General features: G+C 51.7%; 1 protein-coding gene and 1 long non-coding RNA gene across 6 annotated transcripts; one reads left to right on the top strand and one right to left on the bottom strand.

Annotated features, from left to right (window-relative positions):
• Positions 1–10570: 10570 nt before the first annotated feature.
• SLC27A3 (solute carrier family 27 member 3) lies at positions 10571–18310 on the top strand. Of its 4 annotated transcripts, none has more exons than XR_011676924.1 (11): positions 10571–11150; positions 11832–12041; positions 12129–12287; positions 12371–12495; positions 13041–13235; positions 14230–14320; positions 15024–15222; positions 16222–16319; positions 16607–16737; positions 17228–17458; positions 17500–18310. XR_011676924.1 is itself a non-coding variant. In XM_071417508.1 (10 exons), exons 1-10 carry the CDS (start codon positions 10586–10588, stop codon positions 17402–17404), a joined length of 1950 nt encoding a protein of 649 aa, XP_071273609.1. In that variant the 5' UTR covers positions 10571–10585; the 3' UTR covers positions 17405–18310. The 4 variants fall into 4 exon arrangements, 1 of the variants encoding a protein (XP_071273609.1); XR_011676925.1 differs by having other exon boundaries at positions 17228–17708; positions 17770–18310; XR_011676926.1 differs by having other exon boundaries at positions 17228–17916; positions 17959–18310.
• A 3-nt stretch (positions 18311–18313) lies between these two features.
• LOC139585112 (uncharacterized) lies at positions 18314–19533 on the bottom strand. Of its 2 annotated transcripts, none has more exons than XR_011676929.1 (2): positions 19414–19533; positions 18314–19347 (listed from the first exon to the last, which is right to left on the bottom strand). It is a non-coding gene; the product is annotated as an uncharacterized lncRNA (long non-coding RNA). The 2 variants fall into 2 exon arrangements; XR_011676930.1 differs by having other exon boundaries at positions 18314–19220; positions 19414–19532.
• Between the last annotated feature and the right edge of the window lie 3619 nt (positions 19534–23152).

Here is a 23152-nt window from a genome sequence, read left to right as displayed (position 1 = left end):
CAGAGGGGACAGAAGGGGGAACAGTGGAGGGGACAATGGGGAAAATTGGGAGGGGACAGAAGGGACAGGGAAGGGGACAGGGGGGGGACAGAGGGGACAATGGGGGGGTGACAGTGGGGAGCAGACAGAGGGGACAATGGTGGGGGACAGAGGGACAATGTGGGGGTGACAATGGGGAGGGGGTAATGGGGAGGGGACAATGGGGACAATCAGGGGGACAATGGGGGGGTGACAGCGTGAGGGGGGCAGAAGGGAGGGGACAGAGGGGACAGAGGGGGGGGTTGGGTTTGGCAGAGGGGTTGGGGGGGGCTCGGAGTGGGCGTGTCCAAAGTGGGCGCGGTCAGTGGGCGTGGCCAAAGTTATTCAAATTTAAAAAATTTTAAAATTAAAAAAAAATGAATTAAAAATAAATGAAAAACAAAATAAAAACTGTAAAGTGCTGTGAAGTGAAGTGCCAGAAAAGGTACCGTAAAATTTCCATGAAATGAAGCGCCCTAAAGCGCGACTGTCGCAAAACTGTTGTAAAATAAAATTAAAAAAACAAAAGCTTTAAAAATAGAAAAATTAAAAATAAAACTAGATAAAAAATAAAATTAAAAAAACCAAAAGCTTTAAAAATAGAAAAATTAAAAATAAAACTAGATAAAAAATAAAATTAAAAAATAAAATAAAAAGCTTTAAAAATAGAAAAATTAAAAATAAAAATAAAATAAAAAAAAATTTAAAATAAAATAAATGCTTTAAAAATAGAAAAAATTAAAAATAAAAATTAAATAAAAAATAAAATTAAAAAATAAAATAAATGCTTTAAAAATAGAAAAATAAAAAATAAAAATTAATTTAAAAATAAAATTTAAAAAATAAAATAAAAGCTTTAAAAATAGAAAAATTAAAAAAATAATAATATTAAAAAAACCCAAAAGCTTTAAAAATAGAAAAATTAAAAATAAAAATTAAATAAAAAATAAAATTTAAAAAATAAAAAAAATGCTTTAAGAATAGAAAAATTATTAAAAATTAAATAAAAAATATAATAAATAAAATAAAAGCTATCAAAATAGAAAAATTAAAAATAAAAAATAATTTAAAAATAATATCAAAAAAACCCAAAAGCTTTAAAGATAGAAAAATTAAAAACAAAAATAAAATTTCAAAAAAATTTAAAATAAAATAAAAAAAAAATTAAAAATAAAATAAATGCTTTAAAAATAGAAAAAGTGAAAATAAAAATTAAATAAAAAATAAAAAAAAAAAATAAAATAAATTATTTAAAAATAAAAAAAAATTAAATAAAAAATAAAATTAAAAAATAAAATAAAAGCTTTAAAATAGAAAAATTTAAAAAACTTAAAAAAATAGAAAAAATTAAATAAAAAGCTTTAAAAATAAAAAAAAATTAAAAATAAAAATTAAATAAAAAAATAAATCTCTAAAAACAGAAAAATTAAAAATAAAAATTAAATTCAAAAATTTTAAAATTAAATAAAAAGCCTTAAAAATAGAAAAATTGAAAATTAAAATTTAATTTAAAAATTTAAAAATTAAATAAAAAGCTTTAAAAACAGAAAAATTGAAAATTAAAATTAAATTAAAAAATTAAAAAATTAAATAAAAAGGTTTAAAAACAGAAAAATTAAAAATAAAAATTAAATTAAAAACTTAAAAATTAAGTAAAAAGGTTTAAAAACTGAAAAATTAAAAATAAAAATTAAAAAAAATTAAAAAATAAAATAAAAAGCTTTAAAAAAAGAAAAATTAAAAATAAAAATTAAATAAAAAAATAAAAAATAAAAAATAAAATCTTTAAAAACAGAAAAATTAAAAATAAATATTTAATAAAAAAATTTAAAAATTAAATAAAAAGCCAAAAAATTGAAAAATCGAAAATTAAAATTTAATTTAAAAATTTAAAAATTAAATAAAAAGCTTTAAAAACAGAAAAATTGAAAATTAAAATTAAATTAAAAAATTAAAAAATTAAATAAAAAGGTTTAAAAACAGAAAAAATGAAAATTAAAATTAAATTAAAAAATTAAAAAATTAAATAAAAAGGTTTAAAAACAGAAAAATTAAAAATAAAAATTAAATTAAAAACTTAAAAATTAAAAAGGTTTAAAAACAGAAAAATTAAAAATAAAAATTAAATAAAAAACTTAAAAAATAAAATAAAAAGCTTTAAAAATAGAAAAATTAAAAATAAAAATTAAATTAAAAAATAAAAAAATAAAAAATAAAATCTTTAAAAATAGAAAAATTAAAAATAAAAATTTAATTAAAAAATTTAAAAATTAAATAAAAAGCCAAAAAATTGAAAAATCGAAAATTAAAATTTAATTTAAAAATTTAAAAATTAAATAAAAAGCTTTAAAAACAGAAAAATTGAAAATTAAAATTAAATTAAAAAATTAAAAAATTAAATAAAAAGCTTTAAAAACAGAAAAAATGAAAATGAAAATTAAATTAAAAAATTAAAAAATTAAATAAAAAGGTTTAAAAACAGAAAAAATGAAAATTAAAATTAAATTAAAAAATTAAAAAATTAAATAAAAAGGTTTAAAAACAGAAAAATTAAAAATAAAAATTAAATAAAAAAATTTAAAAATTAAATAAAAAGCTTTAAAAATAAAAAAATAAAAATTAAAATGAAATTAAAAAATTAAAAAATAAAATAAAAATATTTAAAAATAGAAAAATTAAAAATAAAAATTAAATAAAAAAATAAAAAAATAAAATAAAATCTTTAAAAACAGAAAAATTAAAAATAAAAATTTAATTAAAAAATTTAAAAATTAAATAAAAAGCCAAAAAATTGAAAAATTGAAAATTAAAATTAAATTTAAAAATTAAAAAACTAAATAAAAAGCCTTAAAAATTGAAAAATTAAAATTTATATAAAAAACTTTAAAAACAGAAAAATTAAAAATAACAATTAAATTTAAAAAAAATTAACAAAATAAAAGCTTTAAAAAAAAAAAAATTAAAAATCAAAATTAAACTGAAAAAATTTTAAAAAGGCTGCAAAAAAAGAAAAATAAAAAATAATAAAAAAAAATTAAAAAAAAAAATTAATTAAAAATTAATGAAAAACAAAATAAACACTGTGAAGTACCGTAAAAGTTCCATAAAAGGCAGTGCCGAAATGCCCGAGTGTCGTAAAAGTGCCGTAAAGCGCGAGTGTCGCAAAAGGTGTCGTAAAATACGCCCGTCGTAAAAGTGTCGCAAAATGTGCCGTGAAGTGCGACTGTCGTAAAATGTCGCAAAACTGCCGTAAAGCGCGACTGTCGTAAAGTGTCGTAAAGGCTGCCGTAAAGCGCGACTGTCGCAAAAGGTACCGTAAAGCGCGACTGTCGCAAAAGGTGCCGTAAAGCGCGACTGTCGCAAAAGGTACCGTAAAGCGCGCCTGTCGCAAAAGGTGCCGTAAAGCGCGACTGTCGTAAAAGGTGCCGTAAAGCAAAACTGCCGCAAAAGGTGCCGTAAAGCGCGACTGTCGTAAAAAAAGCTGCCGTAAAGCGCGACTGTCGTAAAAGGTGCCGTAAAGCAAAACTGTCGTAAAAGGTGCCGTAAAGCAAAACTGTCGTAAAAGGTGCCGTAAAGCGCGACTGTCGCAAAAGGTGCCGTAAAGCGCGACTGTCGTAAACGGTGCCGTAAAGCGCGACTGTCGCAAAAGGTGCCGTAAAGTGCGACTGTCGTAAAAAAAGCTGCCGTAAAGCGCGACTGTCGTAAAAGGTGCCGTAAAGCAAAACTGTCGTAAAAGGTGCCGTAAAGCAAAACTGTCGTAAAAGGTGCCGTAAAGCGCGACTGTCGCAAAAGGTGCCGTAAAGTGCGACTGTCGTAAAAGGTGCCGTAAAGCAAAACTGTCGCAAAAGGTGCCGTAAAGTGCGACTGTCGTAAAGTGTCGTAAAAGGTGCCGTAAAGCGCGGATGTCGTAAAAGGTGTCGTAAAGCGCGGATGTCGTAAAAGGTGCCGTAAAGCGCGACTGTCGTAAAAGGTGCCGTAAAGCGCGGATGTCGTAAAAGGTGCCGTAAAGCGCGACTGTCGTAAAAGGTGCCGTAAAGCGCGGATGTCGTAAAAGGTGCCGTAAAGCGCGGATGTCGTAAAAGGTGCCGTAAAGCAAAACTGTCGTAAAAGGTGCCGTAAAGCGCGGATGTCGTAAAAGGTGCCGTAAAGCGCGGATGTCGTAAAAGGTGCCGTAAAGCGCGGATGTCGTAAAAGGTGCCGTAAAGCGCGACTGTCGTAAAAGGTGCCGTAAAGCGCAGATGCCGTAAAAGGTGCCGTAAAGCGCGACTGTCGTAAAAGGTGTCGTAAAGCGCGGATGTCGTAAAAGCTGCCGTAAAGCGCGACTGTCGCAAAACTGCCGTAAAGCGCGGATGTCGTAAAAGGGGCCGTAAAGCGCGACTGTCGTAAAAGGTGCCGTAAAGCAAAACTGTCGTAAAAGGGCCGTAAAGCGCGACTGTCGTAAAAGGGGCTGTAAAGCCCGACTGCCGTAAAAGGGGCTGTAAAGCCCGACTGTGGTAAACGGCAGTGCTGTAAGGCTCTGGTCGAGGACGCTGCTTCTGCACCATCGAGGCTGGTGACACACCGGTCTAATAACGGGACAAACTCACTCTGCCCACGACAGAGATCTCTATAAGCAACTAAAGCCTTTCTAAAGTCCATGCCAAGTCAGTTACTGAAACAGGAGCCAAAAATCCTCTTAGAATGAACTTTATTGTATTTTTCCAATGCTGACCGTTCAGCTCTGTTTACCAGACCTTTGGACACAGTTTGTATAAAGCACTTTAATAGCATCTCCCGCCGGGATTTGGCTGCCGGGGAGCTGCTCCCAGCTTGCCGGGCGCTGCTTGAGCTGTGTTTGCCGCACGGGGGGTGCCCCCCGCAGCTGCCACGCCGAGCTCCGCCCCTCCTGCGACTCCGCCCCTCGCCGCCGCGAGTCTCCAGCCGGACACGCCCCCCATTTCCCCGTCGGACGCCGCCGCTCCGGTACCCGCGGTCCTGCTCGCCCCTGCCGCCCCGCTCCCCGCCCTCGCGGTCCCGACACCCGCCCCCCCCGGCCCCGGCCAACCCCCGGCCCCTCCCACCGCTGCCGCCATCCCCGCCTTCGCCATCCCGTCGGTCCCGGCTGTCCCGGGCCCCGCCCCTCAATCCCGCCCACCGGCGTCACCGGCCCCGCCCCCTCCTGCCGCCGCCGCTTCCCCCCCCCCCCCCCCATTCCCCGCGAGTGCGGCCGCTCCCGCCCCCCCCACGTCCCCCTCGCCCCCTTTGCCGACACAGCGGGGCCGGTGCTGGCCCAGGTCCCGTCGCTGCTGCTGCATCGCTGCAGTTCCCTGCGGCTCCCGGATCTGCGGTGCCGAGCGCTCCTGGCGCGGCCGCGCTGCGCCCCCTGCGGACGTTGCCGCGGGAAGCTCTGCCCCCCCCCCCCCACCCCCCCCCCGGCGTTCCAGTGCACGCCGCACACCCCGAGCTGCCCACGGACCCCGCGGCAGTGCAAACGCCCCCGGCTGACCCCGTCCCTGCCGGCGTTCCGGCGCAATCCCCCGGCCCCGGCACGACACCGCTTGCGCTGGGACCGGAGCGCCCCGGCCCGCCCAGCCCGCCCGTGCCGGCGCCGCGGCGTCCGCACCGGTGGCTGCAGCCCGCCCGTGCCTGCCGCCGCTCCAGCGCCGCCTCTGCCGTGCCTGCCGCCGCTCCAGCCCCGCCTCTGCCGTGCCTGCCGCCGCTCCAGCCCAGCCTCCCGTCCGCGCCGCCCCTGCCCGCCGGGCCGGCAGCCACCGCAGCCCCCAGCGGCTGCACGCCGCGGCCCCCCCGCCGCCTCCACGCCGCTCCTCCCGCCTCCCGGCATCATCTCCCGCTGACGAGGCCGCCCCGCCGCCGCCCGTGGTCGCTTTCCCGCTCCTGCCGCCGCCGCTCCATGGCGGGCGGAGCCGCGCCTTCCCCAGCGCGGCCCCCCGCTTCAGAGCTGCCGGATGGCGCGGCTCCGCCGCCTCCTGCAACCACGGGGGTCCCGGCGTTCCTTTCCACAGCCGCAGCCCCGCGCCCGCCCGCCATGATGACTGCCCTAGTGACGTAACCCACGCATGCGCAGTTGCTACAACCCTGCACCATCAATATCACTCCGCGCCGCCTCATCCAACCACGGCGCTGCTCCGCCGCCACCCCCCACTGCTTTGGCCGCCGCTTTGGCACAGCCCGGTCCCGGTTCCGAGCCGCTGCGTGCCGCTGTCCGGCCACAGCCGGCATCCCTGTGCCCTGGCACGGCGCTTCCGCCGCCACCGGGTCCGTACACGGCACCGCAGCAGGCGAAAACTGCAGCGCCGCGCGTGTATCCTTCCGCGTTCCTCGCTCTGCCGGACCTCTCTCGGCCGCATCACCGAGAGATCCCTCCGCAGCGCGCGCGACCCTGCACAACCGACACCTGATATCCCTCCGCGTTTTCGCCTTCCGCACCCCTAGCACCCAGCGGGACTACTTTGTGTCACGATTCGTCCGCACACAAACCGGGCAACGAGGCTGGAATGTGACAGCTGCTTTAATAAATACAGGACAGACGGAGAATTATTTCGCCCCTGCAAATGCCGACCCTTTGATCCCAACAATAAAAAAAAATTTCGAAAAAGAACTGTTCCCAAATAGCTCCAGATTCCCCCCCCCCCCCCCAGTGTTTGGGACAGATTTCTCGACCCAAAATCAGACACACTAAACCCTGAAAATTGGCCAGCATTAATCCCAAATTAGAAAACTCACTGAAATCTTTTGATAATTTTCAACTAAGAGACTGGGATGAAGTCAGAGGCCAGATTTGCAAGGAATAAAGTCCAAATCCTTTAGCAATGCCTGTGCCATTCAGCCAGCGGGGCGGTGGTCCCAGAACACGGGTGGCTGTCCCGCCACATGAGATAAAAGAATTGCGAGAAGCAATAAGGGACGGTGGCATCTGCTGCCCATATTTTAAGCAGCTGCTGAAAAGCACCCTGGAAGGACAGACAGACACCAAATGGCTGTAAAAATCCTGCTGGTGTAATTCTCACAGACTCTCAATGTATGCTGTGGGAAATTAAGACTGCTCACAGGGGTACAAGCCACTTATAGACAAAGTACCGATGCAGATCTTCATACCCTTGTCGTGTCTGAGCTGCCTGGTGACCCTCCTGATGATCAGAATGAAAACCGAGTGAATTTACCCAGAACAGCGTCAGGTGACATTAAAAAGATGGCTCTTTTTGCAAATTCAGTGTGAAAAACGCCAATCACTTGGTTTTTAAAATGTTAAAAGTTTCACAGTGACAAAATGGTTATAAAAATAGTGATACAATTGGAGTAATAATAATTTGGACAATTTTGATTAGGACAATATGAGACAATAAATACAAAGAGTTACGGACGTCCGGGTACCTTTTTCTGGGCAGCACGAGCCTGAAAAAGGCCCCACGTTAACAAAGGGTTAACCCTTAAAAACAATAACCTATTGCATGTTCATACACCTCATACATGATGCATAAATTCCATTCAAACACAGGATTCTGTCTGCTCATCATCAATTTCTTCCTCCGAATCCTGACAGCGCCTTTGAAGTGGGAAGAAGTTCGTTTCTCCTGATAAGGGAGCAATAAATTCTTTTTCTCTGAAAGATTCAGGTGTCCTGTGGCTGCTATTTTTATAACCTAAAACTCTATTTAACACACTACTTAAGAGAATGAAAACAGCATCACTTTCTAACACAACACATCTAACATTCATTTGAATATTTGCAAAAAGCCAATCATAAATTACGTGCATTTTTGCAAATTCGGCCTGCAGGAAGTTTTGAAAAAAGCCTATAATCCGATTAGCCAAGACTCCTCTGAACCATTTGCCACATCTGTGGACCAGGTAATGCAAGGAGCAGAAAGACAATGTGGTGATGATACAGCTCACCCAATAATGATATGAGATATCATTGAAAATAATGGAAATGCAGAATGTAAAAGAGTTATCAAAGCCCTGGGAAAAGAAAAACCCACAGTGCCTGAAATGATCGATGTAACAAAACTGGGAGTCCACAGCAAGTGGCAATTATCCAGGCAAATGAACTTGGAAAAGCTCTAGGAGAAAAAAATTGAAAGGGCTCTTATAGCTGCACAGGCGGCACAAGCAGAAGCTTTACCTGTAAAATTTTGATTTTTTAAAATTCAGATTTAGGTGGTTTTGAGGTGAAATTTTGATTTTTTTTTTTTCATTTGAATTTTGGGGGTTTTGAACCAAAATTTCAGGGTTTTGGGGGTGAAATGAAACAGGAAAGCCTTATCAATATGATTGTCTGGCAAAAGATTTTGAGAATATGGAAACTATGAGTGAGTTTGAAATGAAAGCAAGCTCTGAGATCCCTCAGTTACTGAACAACAGGAAAACAACGCTGTGGCTGCTGAAGGTAAATCCCCTTTTGATGGAACAATCCCTCTGCTTACAGGTCCAAGGGTCAGAGCAGACCCTGCCAGCGCAGCAGAAGGGGCCCAAAGAGGAGTTTTTAGGATTTAAAATGTAACACAGTGTGGTAATGTAGTGATTCTTATAGGCTGTATGGAAATGCTGTAGGATTTGTGTATTGGACTGGTTTGGTGAGTGAGAATCAGAATATTCAGCACAGAAGAAGATTTATTGTATTGTAATGGGAACTTTGCTGTCGTAGCTCTTTCTATGCTCTTGTCTCTTAGCTCTTATCCCTTTTACCTTCTTATGCTCTCTCACCCTCTCATCCTCTCTGCCCCTCTCTTCTCTCAGTCCTGCTCCAGCTGTGCCTGGCAGCTCCAGCAGGCCCCTGCACCCAGGCCCTTTGCAAAAACCCCAAATCCCAAAAATCCCCTGCACCCAGGCCCTTTGCAAAAACCCCAAATCCCAAAAGGCCCCTGCACCCAGGCCCTTTGCAATAAACCCCAAATCCCAGCAGGGCCCTGCACCCAGGCCCTGTGCAATGAACCCCAAATCCCAAAAATCCCCTGCACCCAGGCCCTGTGCAATAAACCCCAAATCCCAGCAGGGCCCTGCCCCAGGCCTTTTGCAATAACCCCAAATCCCAAAAATCCCCTGCACCCAGGCCCTGTGCAATGAATCCCAAATCCCAAAAATCCCCTGCACCCAGGCCCTGTGCAATAAACCCCAAATCCCAAAAATCCCCTGCACCCAGGCCCTGTACAATAAACCCCAAATCCCAGCAGGGCCCTGCCCCAGGCCCTTTGCAATGGACCCCAAATCCCAGGCCCAGCCTGCAGGGATTTCTCGTCTCCGTCCATCCCGACCATGCCACCCCCTGTCACTCCTACAATGGGGACCCCCCCGGGACCCTCCCCACCATGGGGACCCCCCCCGGGACCCTCCCCACCATGAGGACCCCCCCCAGGACCTACCCTGTTATGGGGAACCCCTCGGGACCCCCCTTTCCATGGGGAACCCCCCAGGACCCCCCAGACCGGTGCCAGCAAATCCCCAAGCTCGGGGTCCCCGTCACTCCCTTACCCCCCCTCCCCTCCCTTTTCACCACCTGGGGAGGGGTCGCGCTGCCCCCCCCCCCACCCCAGGACCCCCCCATTGTTGGTGGGACCCCCCCTCAGGGGACAAAGGGGGGCACCCCCAGCCCCATTTTCCTCCAGAAATGTAAATAAAGGGTGGAACCGAGTGGCTGCTCCAGGATGATTTGGGGAGGGGGAGTTGGGGGGTCCTGGGCTGGGGGGGGGCAGCATTTGGGGAGGGGTCCTGCCCCGCCCCCGGAGCGTTTTTAAGTGTTTTTAAGAAAAGCAGCAATAAAAACTTTCCTGTTTTGTACCGAACGGCCCCGATTTGTGACACGGCGGGCGGCGGGGGTCGTGTGTCCCTTTCCCCTAAAAGGGGTGACATGGATGGGACTCGGTGGCACCACGGGGAAGTGACACTGCCAGCCCCCAATGGTGACACTGCCAGCCCCCAGTGGTGACACTGTCACAGCCCCCCCCAGCAATGGTGACACTGCCAGCCCCCAATGGTGACACTGCCAGGCCCCCCCCGGGACAGGGGGAATCTGGGACACGGAGGGAGCGGGGAGGCCCCGGAGGGGGACAGGGGAGGGACAGAGGCGACAATGGGAGGGGACAGGAGAGAGTGGGGAGGGGACAATGGGGAGGGAGGACCAGGGGAGGGGACAATGGGGAAAATGGGGGGGGGACAGAAAGGGGGACAGAGGGGACAATTGGGGGGACAGAGGGGACAATGAGGAGGGGACAGAGGGGAGGGGAAAATGGGGAGGTGACAATGGGGGTGGGACAGAGGGACCAGGGGAGGGGACAGGGGGGACAATGGGCGGGGTGACGATGGGGGGGGAAGAGAGGGGACAGAGGGGGGGACAGACAGGAGGGGGACATTGAGGAGGGGACATTGAGGAGGGGACAATGGGGAGGGGACACTGAGGAGGGGACATTGAGGAGGGGACAGAGGTGACGCGGTGTGGGGGGCGGGGTTGGGCTTGGCAGAGGGGTCGGGAATGGGGGGGGTGGGCTCAGACCGGGCGCGTCCAGAGTGGGCGCGGTCAGTGGGCGTGGCCAGGGTGGGCGTGTCCGCCCCGCCCCCGAGGCGGGCGCGGGCGATGGCGCTGGCGGCGGCGCTGGGGGCGCTGGGGGCTCTGGGGGGGCTCCTGGGGGGGCTCCTGGGGGCGCTGGCTCTGGGGGGGCTCCCGGGGGCTCCCGGCCCCGCTCTGGGGGCGCTGCTGGCGGCTCTGGGGGCGCTGCTGGCGCTGCAGCGGCTGCTCCGGCCGCACCTCTGGGCCGACCTGGCGTTCGCGCTGCGGGCGCTGCGGGTGCGGCGGCGGGCGCGGGGCGGCCCCGGGGGCTGCGTGGCCTCCCGGTTCCTGCGGGCGGCCCGGGCGGCCCCGGCTCGGCCGTTCCTGCGGGGCCGGCACGGAGCGGAGCCGCTGGGGCGGGCGGCGCGGAGCGTGGCGCGGGTGGCGAACGCGCTGCGGGCGCTGCGGGCCCCGCCGCGGCCCGGGGACACCGTGGGGCTCCTGGTGGGCAACGAGCCCCGATTCGTGTGGGGCTGGTTCGGGCTGGCGGCGCTCGGAGCCCGCCCGGCCTTCCTGGGCACGGCGCTGCGCCCCGCGGGGCTCCGGCACTGCCTGAGAGGCTGCGGGGCGAGGGCGCTGCTGGTGGCGGACGGTGAGAACCGGGGACACCGGGGGATAGCGGGGGGACAGCGGGAAACGTGCGGGGAAAAGGGCCCGGAGGAAGCGAGGGAGACACCGGGGGGACCGAGGGATAACGGGGGGACCGGGAGGGGACCGAGGAACGGAGGGGGAAAGGCACCGGGAAAACCGGGGGGGACCGAGGTATAACGGGGGGACCACGGAGTGCGAGGATCCCGGGGTATAACGGGGACAGAGCCGGGATACCGGGGGATGAGAGGACCGGGAACCGGAGTGGGACCAGGGGAGTAAAGAACGGGGACGAAGGGGACAAGGAGTGGGTGGCACCGGGGATGGGGTGGTGGCCCCGGGGATGGGGTGGTGGCACTGAGGATGGGGTGGTGGCCCCGAGGATGGGGTGGTGGCACTGGGGATGCGGTGGTGGCCCCAGGGATGCGGTGGTGGCACTGAGGATGGGGTGGTGGCACTGGGGATGGCACTGGGGATGCGGTGGTGGCCCCGGGGATGCGGTGGTGGCCCCGGGGATGGCACTGGGGATGGGGTGGTGGCCCCGGGGATGGGGTGGTGGCACTGAGGATGGGGTGGTGGCCCCGGGGATGGGGTGGTGGCACTGGGGATGGGGTGGTGGCCCCGGGGATACGGTGGTGGCCCCGGGGCCAGCCGGGCGGTCCCCACACGGTTCCGTCCCCCCCAGACCTGTTCGGCTCGGTGGAGCCGCTCCTGCCCAGCCTGCGGGAGGACGGGGTCGCCGTGTGGGTGCTGGGAGCGGGGCCGTACCCGGAGGGCGTCGTGGCGCTGCAGGAGCTGCTGGACGCGGCCTCCGAGGAGCTGCAGCCCGAGGAGGTTTGGGAGCCCGAGGACATGAACGACACCTGCCTCTACATCTTCACCTCGGGCACCACCGGTGCGGCCGGCACCGGGAACCGGGAACCGGGATGGGGGGGCTCAGGCTGAGCCGAGGGGGGGCTCAATTCTTGTTTTCCCCTCCCAGGCCTCCCCAAAGCCGCCCGCGTGTCCCACCTCAAGGCCGTCATGTGCCTGAGCTTCTACGAGCTGGTGGGAGCCTCCAGCAAGGACGTGGTGTACCTGGCGCTGCCCCTCTACCACATGGCCGGGTCCCTGCTGGGCATCGTGGGCTGCCTGGGCATCGGTGAGCGGGGACGGGGGTCCCGGGGCTGCTTTGGGGGGTGTTTTGGGGCTGATCCCCCCCCCTGCCCCGTTCCCATGCCGCAGGAGCCACGTGTGTGCTGAAGGAGAAGTTCTCGGCCAGCCACTTTTGGGAGGATTGCCGCGCCGAGGGCGTCACGGTGTTCCAGTACATCGGGGAGCTCTGCCGGTACCTGGTGAACCAGCCCCAGGTAGGGCGGGGGCGGCGCGGGGGTCCCGGGGCCTCTCCCAGAGCTGGGGGGGGGTCCCGGGGCCTCTCCCGGAGATGGGGGGGGGGTCTCGGGCCGGGGAAGGGGCCTTGGAGGCTCCCCCAGAGCTGAGGGTGGCCCCAGGCCGGGCTGGGGGGGTTCCCGGAGCTGGGGGGTCCCAGGGGCTCCCCCAGAGCTGACGGCGGCCCTGGAGCTGGGGGGTCCTGGGGGGCTCTCCCGGAGCTGGGGGGGATCCCTGAGGGTTCCCCGGAGCTGGGGGGGATCCCGGGCTGGGGAGGGCCCTGGGGCTGTCCCGGGGCTGTCCCGGGGGTCCCCCCGAGCTGACGGCGGCCCCGCGGTGGGGAGGGGTCCCGGGGCTGTCCCGAGGGGTGTCCCGGGGGTCCCCCCGAGCTGACGGTGGCCTCGGGCTGGGCTGGGGAGGGTCCCGGGGGTCCCCCCGAGCTGACGGCGGCCCCGGGCTGGGGAAGGGTCCCGGGGCTGTCCCGGGGGTGTCCCGCGGTCCCCCCCAGCTGACGGCGGCCCCGCAGCGCCCCGGGGAGCGGCAGCACGGGCTCCGGCTGGCCGTGGGCAGCGGGCTCCGGCCCGACGTGTGGCGGAGCTTCCAGCGGCGCTTCGGGCCCGTGCGGATCGTGGAGACCTACGGGATGAGCGAGGGCAACGTGACCCTGTTCAACTACACCGGCACCCCCGGCGCCGTGGGCCGATGCAGCTTCATCTACAAGGTCTGCGGGAAAATACGGTTGGGGAAAGGTTTAATTTTTTTTAAAGTAAATATATAAATATATTTGTATATTTTTTGTTGTGAGATGCGACTAGAAATAAAGTAGGGTGTAGGTTGGGAATCAAGGAAAAAAAAGTTTATTAATTTACAGTAATTAATACTTAATTAACATTATTATTAGTTATTAACAATTCTTATTTATCTATTTAATGACATAATTATTAAGTAACCTTATTACTAAGGTTATTTAACTTATTAATTAATAATTCATTATGTATTGATATTTATATATTATATACATATGTATATGAGATATACATATTATATTATATAAACATGTATATTATATATGCATTTGTATATTATATATGCATATGTATATTATACATACATTTTTATATTATATATACATATATGTATATACAATATATATAAAACCTAAAATTAATACTATATATATATGTAGTATTAATTTTATACATATATATAATATATATATAATATTTAGGTTAGGAATAAAGGAAAAAAGTTTATTCTTTTACATTAATTAATAATTAATTAACCTAATTCGTTATTAATAAATAATAACTATTTAATTATCTATTTCATGACATATTTATTAATTAACCTCATTACTAAGGTTAGTTAACAATTAATCAATAATTATTTATTAATATCTAGATAATTTAAATTTCTATAATTTAAATATAATTTATATAAAAAATTATATTATATTTATATATAATAAAAATAACTATTACAATTTATATTTATTTCATTTCCATTTTTACTTACATTTGAATTTTATTTGTATTAATTTTCATTTTCGTGATCCCAGTCCCCCTCAAATCCACTTTTTCATGAACCAACCACCAGAACCAACCACTCCTCACTGACCTCCCCAAAATTCAAACCCGAGCTCTCATTGCTTCGGCCACAACCTCCCAAAATTCTGATTTCCCGACCGGTGCTGCCCCCCCTGCCCCTGTCCCCAGCTCTTCTCCCCGTTCGAGGTTGTTCGCTACGACGTCGCTGCCGGAGCTCCAGAGCGGGACCGGAACGGGCGCTGCATCCGCGCCAGGACGGGTGAGGAGCGGGGGCACCGGGGGCGCCGGGGGCGCCGTGGTTTATTCCAACAACGGTGGATCTTGAGCTGGAACTGACAGCCAAACGCTCTGGCAGTTTAGAGTTAGAAAGCCAATGTTTACTGCAGGATAACTCCCCCCAAAATCCTCTAAATCCCTTAAAATTTGTGTTTCACCATCCCCTCAGGTGAGACAGGGCCCCGGTGACGCCCTTATTTTAATTAACTCCAATAAACTTATCTCTAAAATCTCAGCTCCTCTAAAAATCTCTACATTCCTTAAAATCTCTACATTCCTTAAAATCTCTACATTCCTTAAAATCTCTAAATCCCTTAAAATCTCTACATTCCTTAAAATCTCTACATTCCTTAAATTTTTCTCCTCACCGTCCCCATCCCCACAGGTGAGACGGGGCCGCTGTGGCTTCCTGGATGCAGTTCTGGGCCATTTTAATTAACTCAAATAAAGCTAAAATCTCAGCTCCTCTAAAATATCTTAAATTCCTTAAAATCTCTTAAATTCTCTAAAATCTTTAAATTCCTTGAAGGTTTGGCTCACTGTCCCCATCCCTGTCCCCATTCCCTCAGGTGACACGGGGCTGCTGATCACCCCAGTGAGCCCCGGTTAAAATAATTAAAATAGCCGTTCCTGGGCTGTTTTAATTAACTCCAAATTCTCTGAATTCCTTAAATTTGGTGTCTCAGGTGAGACGGGGCTCCTGATCGCGCCGGTGACCCCCAGGACGCCGTTCCTGGGCTACGCGGGCAGCCGGGAGCTCTCGGAGCAGAAATTGCTCCGCGGGGTTTTCGCCGACGGCGACGAATTCTTCAACACCGGGGACCTGGTGGAGCAGGACCGGGAGCAGTTCGTGCGCTTCCGGGACCGCACCGGGGACACCTTCAGGTGCCCGGGACACCCTGGGGTGGGGACACCCCCAGGGACACCCCCAGGGATTGGGGACACCCCCAGGGACACCCCCAGGGATTGGGGAGACCCCCAGGGACAGCCCCAGAGACACCCCCAGGATGGAGAGACCCCCGGGGACACCCCCAGGGATTGGGGAGACCCCCGGGGACAGCCCCAGAGCTCCCTGGGATGGGGAGACCCCAGAGCCCCCTGTGGGACAGGGACACCCCCAGGGACTGGGGAGACCCCCGGGGACACCCCCAGAGCCCCCCTGGGATGAGGAGACCCCCAGGGACAGCCCCAGAGCCCTTCCCAGAATGGGGACACCCCCAGGGACACCCTCAGGATGGGGAGACCCCCAGAGCCCCCTGTGGGACAGGGACACCCCCAGGGACAGCCCCAGGGATTGGGGAGACCCCCAGGGACAGCCCCAGAGCTCCCCGGGATGGGGACACCCCCAGGGACACCCTCCAGGATGGGGACACCCCCAGAGCCCCCTGTGGGACAGGGACACCCCCAGAGCCGCCCCTCACAATGGGGACACCCCCAAAGACCCCTCCCCTGGGGCAGGGACACCCCAGAGCCCCCTCCCCACGATGGGGACACCCCCAGAGCCCCCTGTGGGACAGGGACACCCCCAGAGCCCCCTGTGGGACAGGGACACCCCCAAGGACAGCCCCAGGGATTGGGGACACCCCCAGGGACACCCTCCAGGATGGGGACACCCCCCAAAGACCCCTCCCCTGGGGCAGGGACACCCCAGAGCCCCCTCCCCACGATGGGGACACCCCCAGAGCCCCCTGTGGGACAGGGACACCCCCAGAGCCGCCCCCTCACAATGGGGACACCCCCAGAGCCCCCTCCTTGCATGCCCAGGGGATCTCAGCCCTGTGGAATGTTCTGGGGGGTCCCGGGGGGTGCTCGGGGGGTGCTTGGGGGGTCCCCATTAAACATTTTTTGGGGTTTGGGGGGGGGTCTCTACCTGGTCTCCCCCAGGTGGAAAGGTGAGAACGTGGCCACCACTGAGGTGACCGAGGCGCTGCTGGCCCACGAGTCCCTGCAGGACGCCACCGTCTATGGGGTCACCGTGCCAGGTACGGCCGCCACCCCATCCCTGCAGTGTCCCCAGTGTCCCCAAATGTCCCCAAATGTCCCCAATGTCCGCCAATGTCCCCCAATGTCCCCAAATGTCTCCAATGTCCCCAATGTCCCAAATGTCCCCAAATGTCCCCAATGTCCCCAAATGTCCCCAATGTCCCCAATGTCCCCAATGTCCCCAATGTCCCCAAATGTCCCCAATGTCCCCAGTGTCCCCAGTATCCCCAATGTCCCCAAATGTCCCCAAATGTCCCCGGTGTCCCCGATGTCCCCTCCTCTCCAGGACACGAGGGCCGGGCCGGGATGGCCGCTCTCGTTCTCCGCCCCGGGCGCTCCCTGGACGGCCCCGGGCTCTACCGGCACCTGGAGCAGCTCCTGCCGCCCTACGCACGGCCCCGATTCCTGCGGCTGCGGGTACCGGGGGACCGGGGGGTCCTGGGGGGTCCCGGAGGGTCCTGGGGGGTCCTGGGAGGGGACCAGGGGGTGCTTGGGGGGTGCTCTGAGGGTACCGGGGGTCCTGGGGGATGCTCAAGGGTTCTGGGGGGTGCTCGGGGGTCCTGGGGGTGCTCGGGGGGTGCTCGGGGGTCCCAGGGGTCCCGGGTGGTGCTCAGCAATCCCAGGAAGTGCTTGAGGGGTCCCGAGGGTGCTCGGGATGTGCTCGGGGCTCCTTGGGGGTCCCAGGGGTCCCGGGTGGTGCTCGGGGGGTGCTCGGGGGTCCTGGGGGTGCTCAGGGGGTGCTCAGGGGTCCCGGGTGGTGCTCAGCAATCCCAGGAAGTGCGTGAGGGGTCCCGAGGGTGCTCGGGATGTGCTCAGGGCTCCTTGGGGGTCCCAGGGGGTGCTCGGGGATCCCGGGCCGTGCCCAGGGGTCCCCAAGGGAGGGTCCCAGCGCCGCCGCTGTCCCCAGGAGGGGCTGGACATGACCGAGACCTTCAAGCAGCAGAAGGTGCGGCTGGCGCGGGACGGCTGCGACCCCGCGCGGGTGCCGGAGCCGCTGTTCGTGCTGGACGAGGCCGCCCGAGCCTTCGTCCCGCTGGACCCCGAGCGCTGGCAGCGCCTCCAGGACGGCCGGATCCGGATCTGAGCCGCGGGGCGGGGCTCCCGTGTCTGTCCCGGGGGTCCCCGTGTCCATTCTGGGGTCCCATTGTCAATTTTGGGGATCCCCGTGTCCATTTTGAGGGTCTCCGTGTCCATTTCTGGGGTCCCCGTGTCCGTTTCTGGGGTCCCTATCTCCATTTCTGGGGTCCCCGTGTCCATTTTTGGGGCTCCCCGTGTCCCTCCCGGGAGTTCCCGTGTCCATTTTTGGGTCCCATTGTCAATTTTGGGGGTCCCCATCTCCATTTCTGGGATCCCCGTGTCCATTTTGGGGTCCCCGTGTCCATTTTTGGGTCCCATTGTCAATTTTGGGGGTCCCCGTCTCCATTTCTGGGGTTCCCGTGTCCGTCCCAGGGGTCCCTGTGTCCATTTTGGGGTCCCCGTATCCATTTTTGGGGGTCCCCGTGTCCATTTTCGGGTCCCCGTATCCATTTCTGGGGTCCCTGTGTCCGTCCAGGGATCCCCGTATCCATTTTTGGGGTCCCAAAATCCATCCCGAGGGTCCCAAAATCCATTTTTGGGGCCCCAAAATCCATCCTGGAGGTCCCAAAATCCGTCCCTGTCCCCTCTCGGGGGTCCCTGTCCCCTCTCGGGGGTCCCTGTCCCGTCCCTGTCCCCTCCCTGTCCCCCCCCCAGCCACCGGTGCCTTCCCCCCCACCCCGGGGGCTCTTTGTACACAAAATTCCCCATTTTGGGGTCTTTTTTTAGCAAATAAAACTCCTTTTGTAGCAAATCTGGTCCCTGTCACCCCCAAATCGGGGACAGGGACACCGAAATTTGTGTCCCCATGTCCTGGGGGTTTTTTTGGGGGGGCCTCACCTGGATTTGGGGTCCCCCCCCCTAATTTGCCACCCCAGCAAATGATTCTTCTCTTAATTAAATAATTGTTACAAAAGGCTGAAGTTTTAATTCATTTTATTTTTAAGCCTTTCTCCAAAAATTGGGGGATCCTCACCCTCACCCCCTCCCACACTTTGCCATCAGCCCCGAGCTCAAACCCGATGGAGAAGAGGGAAAAATGGGGAAAATCCCTAAAATTTGTGCAAAAAAAGCCCCATTTTCACCCACCCCCGCCCCAGGACAGAAACTGGGGTCTCAAATCCTGCAAATTTGGGCTGAAATCGTCCAAATTTGGACCAAACCTGACGGATCAGGGGCCAAAATCCCCAAAATGGTGCCTGAAAGATGGAAATGGGAATGAAAATCCTGCAGATGGGGCTGAAAGCCCAAAAATGGGGATTAAATTCGGCAATTTTGGGGCTGAATCCAGGAACCGGGCACTGAAATTCTGCAGATTGGGATCAGAATTCCAAACACAGAAATTGGGCCTAAAATGCTGGAAACTGGGACCAAAACCCCACAATTCTGGACTGAAATTGGGCCTAAAATCCTCTTTTTTTTTCTGAAACTCGAGCTGGGCTGAAATCCTGGAAATTTTACTGAAATCCCCAAATTTGGCCAGGAAATAAAAAAACCTCGGTGTGAAATCCTGAAAACTGGGAGTGAAACCCAATGGTTCGGGCTGAAATGCTGGAATTTTGGGCTGAAATCCTGGAAATTTTACCAAGAGCAGAACCCAATGGTTTGGGCTGAAATCCTGGGATTTTTGGGGCAGAAATCCTGGATTTTTGGGCTGAAATGCTGGAACTTTTGGGCTGAAATCCTGGAATTCCGGGCTAAAATAAAGGATTGTTGGGCGGAAATCCTGAAATTTCAGGCTGAAATCCTGAATTTTTTTTTCCTGTAATCCTGGAATTTTGGGGCTGAAACCTTGGATATTTTTGCTAAAATGCTGGAATTTTGGGCTGAAATAATGGATTTTTCAGGCTGAAATCCGGGAATGTTTTTGGCAGAAATCCTGGAGTTTTTGGGGCTGGAACCCTGGATTTTTTTTTTTTTTTTTTTTTTTTGCTAAAATCCTGGAATTTCAGGCTAAAATCATGGAATTTCGGGCTGAAATCCTGAAATTATTTTTTGCTAAAATCCTGGAATTTCGACCTAAAATCCTGGATTTTTGGGCTGAAATCCTGGAATTTTCAGGGCTGAAACCCTGAATTTTTTTTTTTTGCTAAAATCCTGGAATTTCGGGCTAAAATCATGGATTTTTGGGCTAAAATCATGGATTTTCGGGTTGAAATCCTGGAATTTTTTTTTTTGCTAAAATGCTGCAATTTCGGGCTAAAAGCACGGATTTTTGGGCTAAAATCATGGATTTTCAGGTTGAAATCCTGGAATTTTTTTTTTGCTAAAATGCTGCAATTTCGGGCTAAAAGCACGGATTTTCGGGCTAAAATACTGGAATTTTTTTTTTGCTAAAATCCTGGAATTTTGGGCTAAAATCACGGATTTTCGGGCTGAAATGCTGGGATTATTTTTTGCTAAAATGCTGGAATTTCGGACTAAAATCCTGGAATTTCGGGCTAAAATCATGGATTTTTGGAGCTGAAATCCTGGATTTTTTTTTTGCTAAAATCCTGGAATTTCGGGCTAAAATTACAGAACCTCAGGCTGAAATCCTGGAATTTTTTTTTGCTAAAATCTGGAATTTCGGGCTAAAATCCGGGAATTTTTTTTTGCTAAAATCCTGGAATTTTGGACTGAAATCCTGGAATTTCGGGCTAAAATCACGGATTTTCGGGCTGAAATGCTGGGATTTTGGGGCTGAAATCCTGGAATTTTCGGGCTGAAATGCTGGGATTTTCGGGCTGAAATGCTGGGATTTTCGGGCTGAAATGCTGGGATTTTGGGGCTGAAATGCTGGGATTTTGGGTCCAACCCCCCCCCGGTCTCACCCCCCTCGCCCCCTCCCCAAATTCCCCCCCCCTTCCCCTCCCCTCGGGGTTCCTGGGCGCAGGAAGAGGCGCAGCCGGGGTCGTTGGAGCCGTGTATTGTGGGGAAGCCAATCCAGAATAAAAACAGTGCAAATACAGGAACAGGGATCTGGGCCCCCCCGGGGGTCCCGGTGCCGCCCCGTGTGAAAGGCACAGAATTGGGGGGTGGGGCCGGGGGCCCTGAGCCCGGAGCCCCCCGGCCCCCCCCCCCCTCGCACGGTTCATGTCACACACACGAGGTCACACGACACGGACGTGACACTTCCACAACACCAGGCGGGTCCTTCCCGGCGCCTTCCCGGGACGTTTTTGCCGGTTTTTTTTTTTCCATTATTTTTTTGTCTTTTTTTTTTTTTTTTTTTCTACACAATGTACAGGTTTGGTTGGTTTTTTTTTTGTTGTTGTTGTTATTTTCTGCCTTTTTTTTTTTTTTTTGGTGGATTTTTTTTTTTTTTTGGACCTTTTTTTGTCTCTTTTTTTTTGCCTTTTTTTTTTTGTTTTTTTTTCTTTTTTTTTTAATGTGTCAAGAAACAGCTCAAGTTTTATATACACGGATGAGTCCTGGTTATATCGGCAGCGAGAGCGGAAGCAAACGGGGGGCGGGATTTGGGGGGGGGGAATTTTGGGTGGGAATTCGGGATGGGAAATGGGAAATGCCTTTGGGAGGAACCAAAACAAAAAAAAAAAACACCCCCCCCTCCCCCAAAAACAGAAACCCCAAAAAAGCATTTTCACAAGCGGATCTACCCCTAGCCGGAAAAAAAGCGGGAAAAATCCTCAAAGTTTGGAGCTGGGAGGGGAAGGGGGGGGAATAAAAAAAGGGAATTTTCTGGGATATCACAGCCCTGGGGGCAGCAGGAGAGGGGGAAAAGGGGGGCAAGCAAAAAATAATAATAATTATAATAATAATAATAATAAAAATAGGGATAAACCTATGCTGGGGGAGAGGAGGAGGAGGAGGAGGAGGAGGGGGCTGGACATGGATCCAAATTCCCCCCTGGAATTCCGGGATCGGGGTGGGGGAACTGCCTGGGATCCCAGGAGGGGCTCGGGGGCATTTTTGGGATTGGGGGGGGTCCATTTTTGGGGGGGTGGGAACTGCTCAGGAGCTCGGGAAAGGTTTGGGGTCATTTTGGGGTTGGGAACCTTGCCCCCCTTCCCCGTCCTGGGAATCACTTTTGGGATTTGGGGTCGATTTTTGGGGGGTGGGAACTGCCCAGGACCCCCGGGAGGGGATTTGGGGTCGATTTTTGGGGGGTGGGAACTGCCCAGGACCCCCGGGAGGGGATTTGGGGTCGATTTTTGGGGGGTGGGAACTGCCCAGGATCATTTTTTAGGGGGGGGGGGAACTGCCCGCAGCCCCCGGGGCTGAGACCCCCCCGGGGGGGGTGACAGGGCCGTCCCCCCCCCCAAAATTTCATTTATAGCACCAAGAGTTCGGCCCCCCGGGCCCCCCCCCCCCCCCTATTGCACTTGGGTTTGGGATTTTTTGTCCAGGTTTTCACCATTTTCATGGGTGAAAATCCCTTTTTTTTAGGGTTTTTAAAATTCATTTTTCTCATTGAAACTCAGCCCTGGGGGGGGGGGAACGGGGACAGTGGCACTTGGGGGGTGCCTAACCCTAACGCCCCCCTTCCAAAAGTAAAAGAAACCCCTAAAATAACCCAAAAATTCAGGTTTTAGCCCCAAAAAACCCGATTTGTCAAAGTGCTCCCGGGGTGAGAAAAGGGGGGGGAGGATTTTGGGGGAGGGAATTGGAAAAGGGGAAAATGGGAAAAGGGGAAAATGGGGGTGGGCAAAGGGGAGGGGGAGCAGCTGGAAATGGTCAAAGCCAATGAAAACACCCCAAAATTCTGAATACAAAACCCCATTAACCCCCCCAAAAATCAGAATAAACCCATAAACCCCATTTTTCCTCTGCCTCAGGGGGTCCCGGGGGGGATTTTGGGGGGTCCAGCCCCCCCCGGGGTAAGTGCTCATTGAATTTGGGGAGGGGGCTGGACAGGGGGGGCCCCTCCTCCCATTCAGGGTGGGTTGGGGCCCCCCCTAAAATTTATGGGGGGGTCCCCCCCCTGTTTGAATTCAGGGGTTGGGTCCCCCCTGGTTTTGGGGTCGGGGTCTCTCCCCCTTTAGGGCTGGGGAGGATTTGGGGACCCCCCCCGCCCCCAATTGGGGGAATTGCACAAGAGGAGCAGGAAAGGCTCAGAGTGAGGGGAAAAAGGGGAAATTGTGACCAAAATTCACCAAAACCATGAAAAATTGGGGAGGGAGCGGGAGGGGAGCGGGAGGGGAAGGCTGGCAAGGCTGAAGTGCAAATCGAGATTTTTCTCGCGGCTCATTTTCTCACTTTGGGTCATCCTGACACCCCCAGGGGACACCAGAACCCCCCAGTGCCCACCCCTGGGGACAGAGGGGACAGCAGAGACCCCTCCCCACCATCGGTGCCACCGCTGTCACCCCAGGGTGGCACAGAGGGGACCCTGGGGTGGCACAGAGGGACCCCGGGGTGGCACAGAGGGACCCAGGGGTGCACAGAGGGACCCCAGGGTGGCACAGAGGGACCCCAGGGTGGCACAGAGGGACCCAGGGGTGCACAGAGGGACCCTGGGGTGGCACAGAGGGACCCCAGGGTGCACAGAGGGACCCCCCGCCCCCTCTGCTGTCCCTGTGGGGACACATTGGAGACCCCGGTGCCACCCCCGGGTGACAGAGGGGACAGGGAGGGGTGAGAGCGGCTCTGGAGCATGCAGGGGTTGGGGACACACGTGGGGACAGCTCTGGGGACAGCTCTGGGGACACTCACCCGCCCTGGCCGCGCCGTCCGCTCCGGAGCCGCCGCGTCCCCAACGTGGGGACACAGAGGGGACACCCCCGGGGATGGGGGGGTCACCCCAAAGGGCCCCTGG

This window comes from Agelaius tricolor, unplaced genomic scaffold (assembly GCF_023055355.1).
Source record: "Agelaius tricolor isolate 1412-34295 unplaced genomic scaffold, bAgeTri1.0.p SCAF_69, whole genome shotgun sequence".
In the NCBI taxonomy this organism is placed as follows: domain Eukaryota; kingdom Metazoa; phylum Chordata; class Aves; order Passeriformes; family Icteridae; genus Agelaius; species Agelaius tricolor.
Note: the sequence above shows the minus strand (reverse complement) of the source record. Positions and strands in the feature narration are given on the sequence as shown.

What these genes read in the sequence shown, in the direction of transcription:
- SLC27A3 (XM_071417508.1), top strand. Translation starts at nt 10,586, where the DNA reads ATGGCGCTGGCGGCGGCGCTGGGGGCGCTGGGGGCTCTGGGGGGGCTC. An exon ending in ACCTGGTGAACCAGCCCCAG is followed by an intron (nt 12,496 to 13,040) that starts GTAGGGCGGGGG and finishes GCGGCCCCGCAG; the next exon opens with CGCCCCGGGGAGCGGCAGCA. An exon ending in CTGCATCCGCGCCAGGACGG is followed by an intron (nt 14,321 to 15,023) that starts GTGAGGAGCGGG and finishes TTGGTGTCTCAG; the next exon opens with GTGAGACGGGGCTCCTGATC.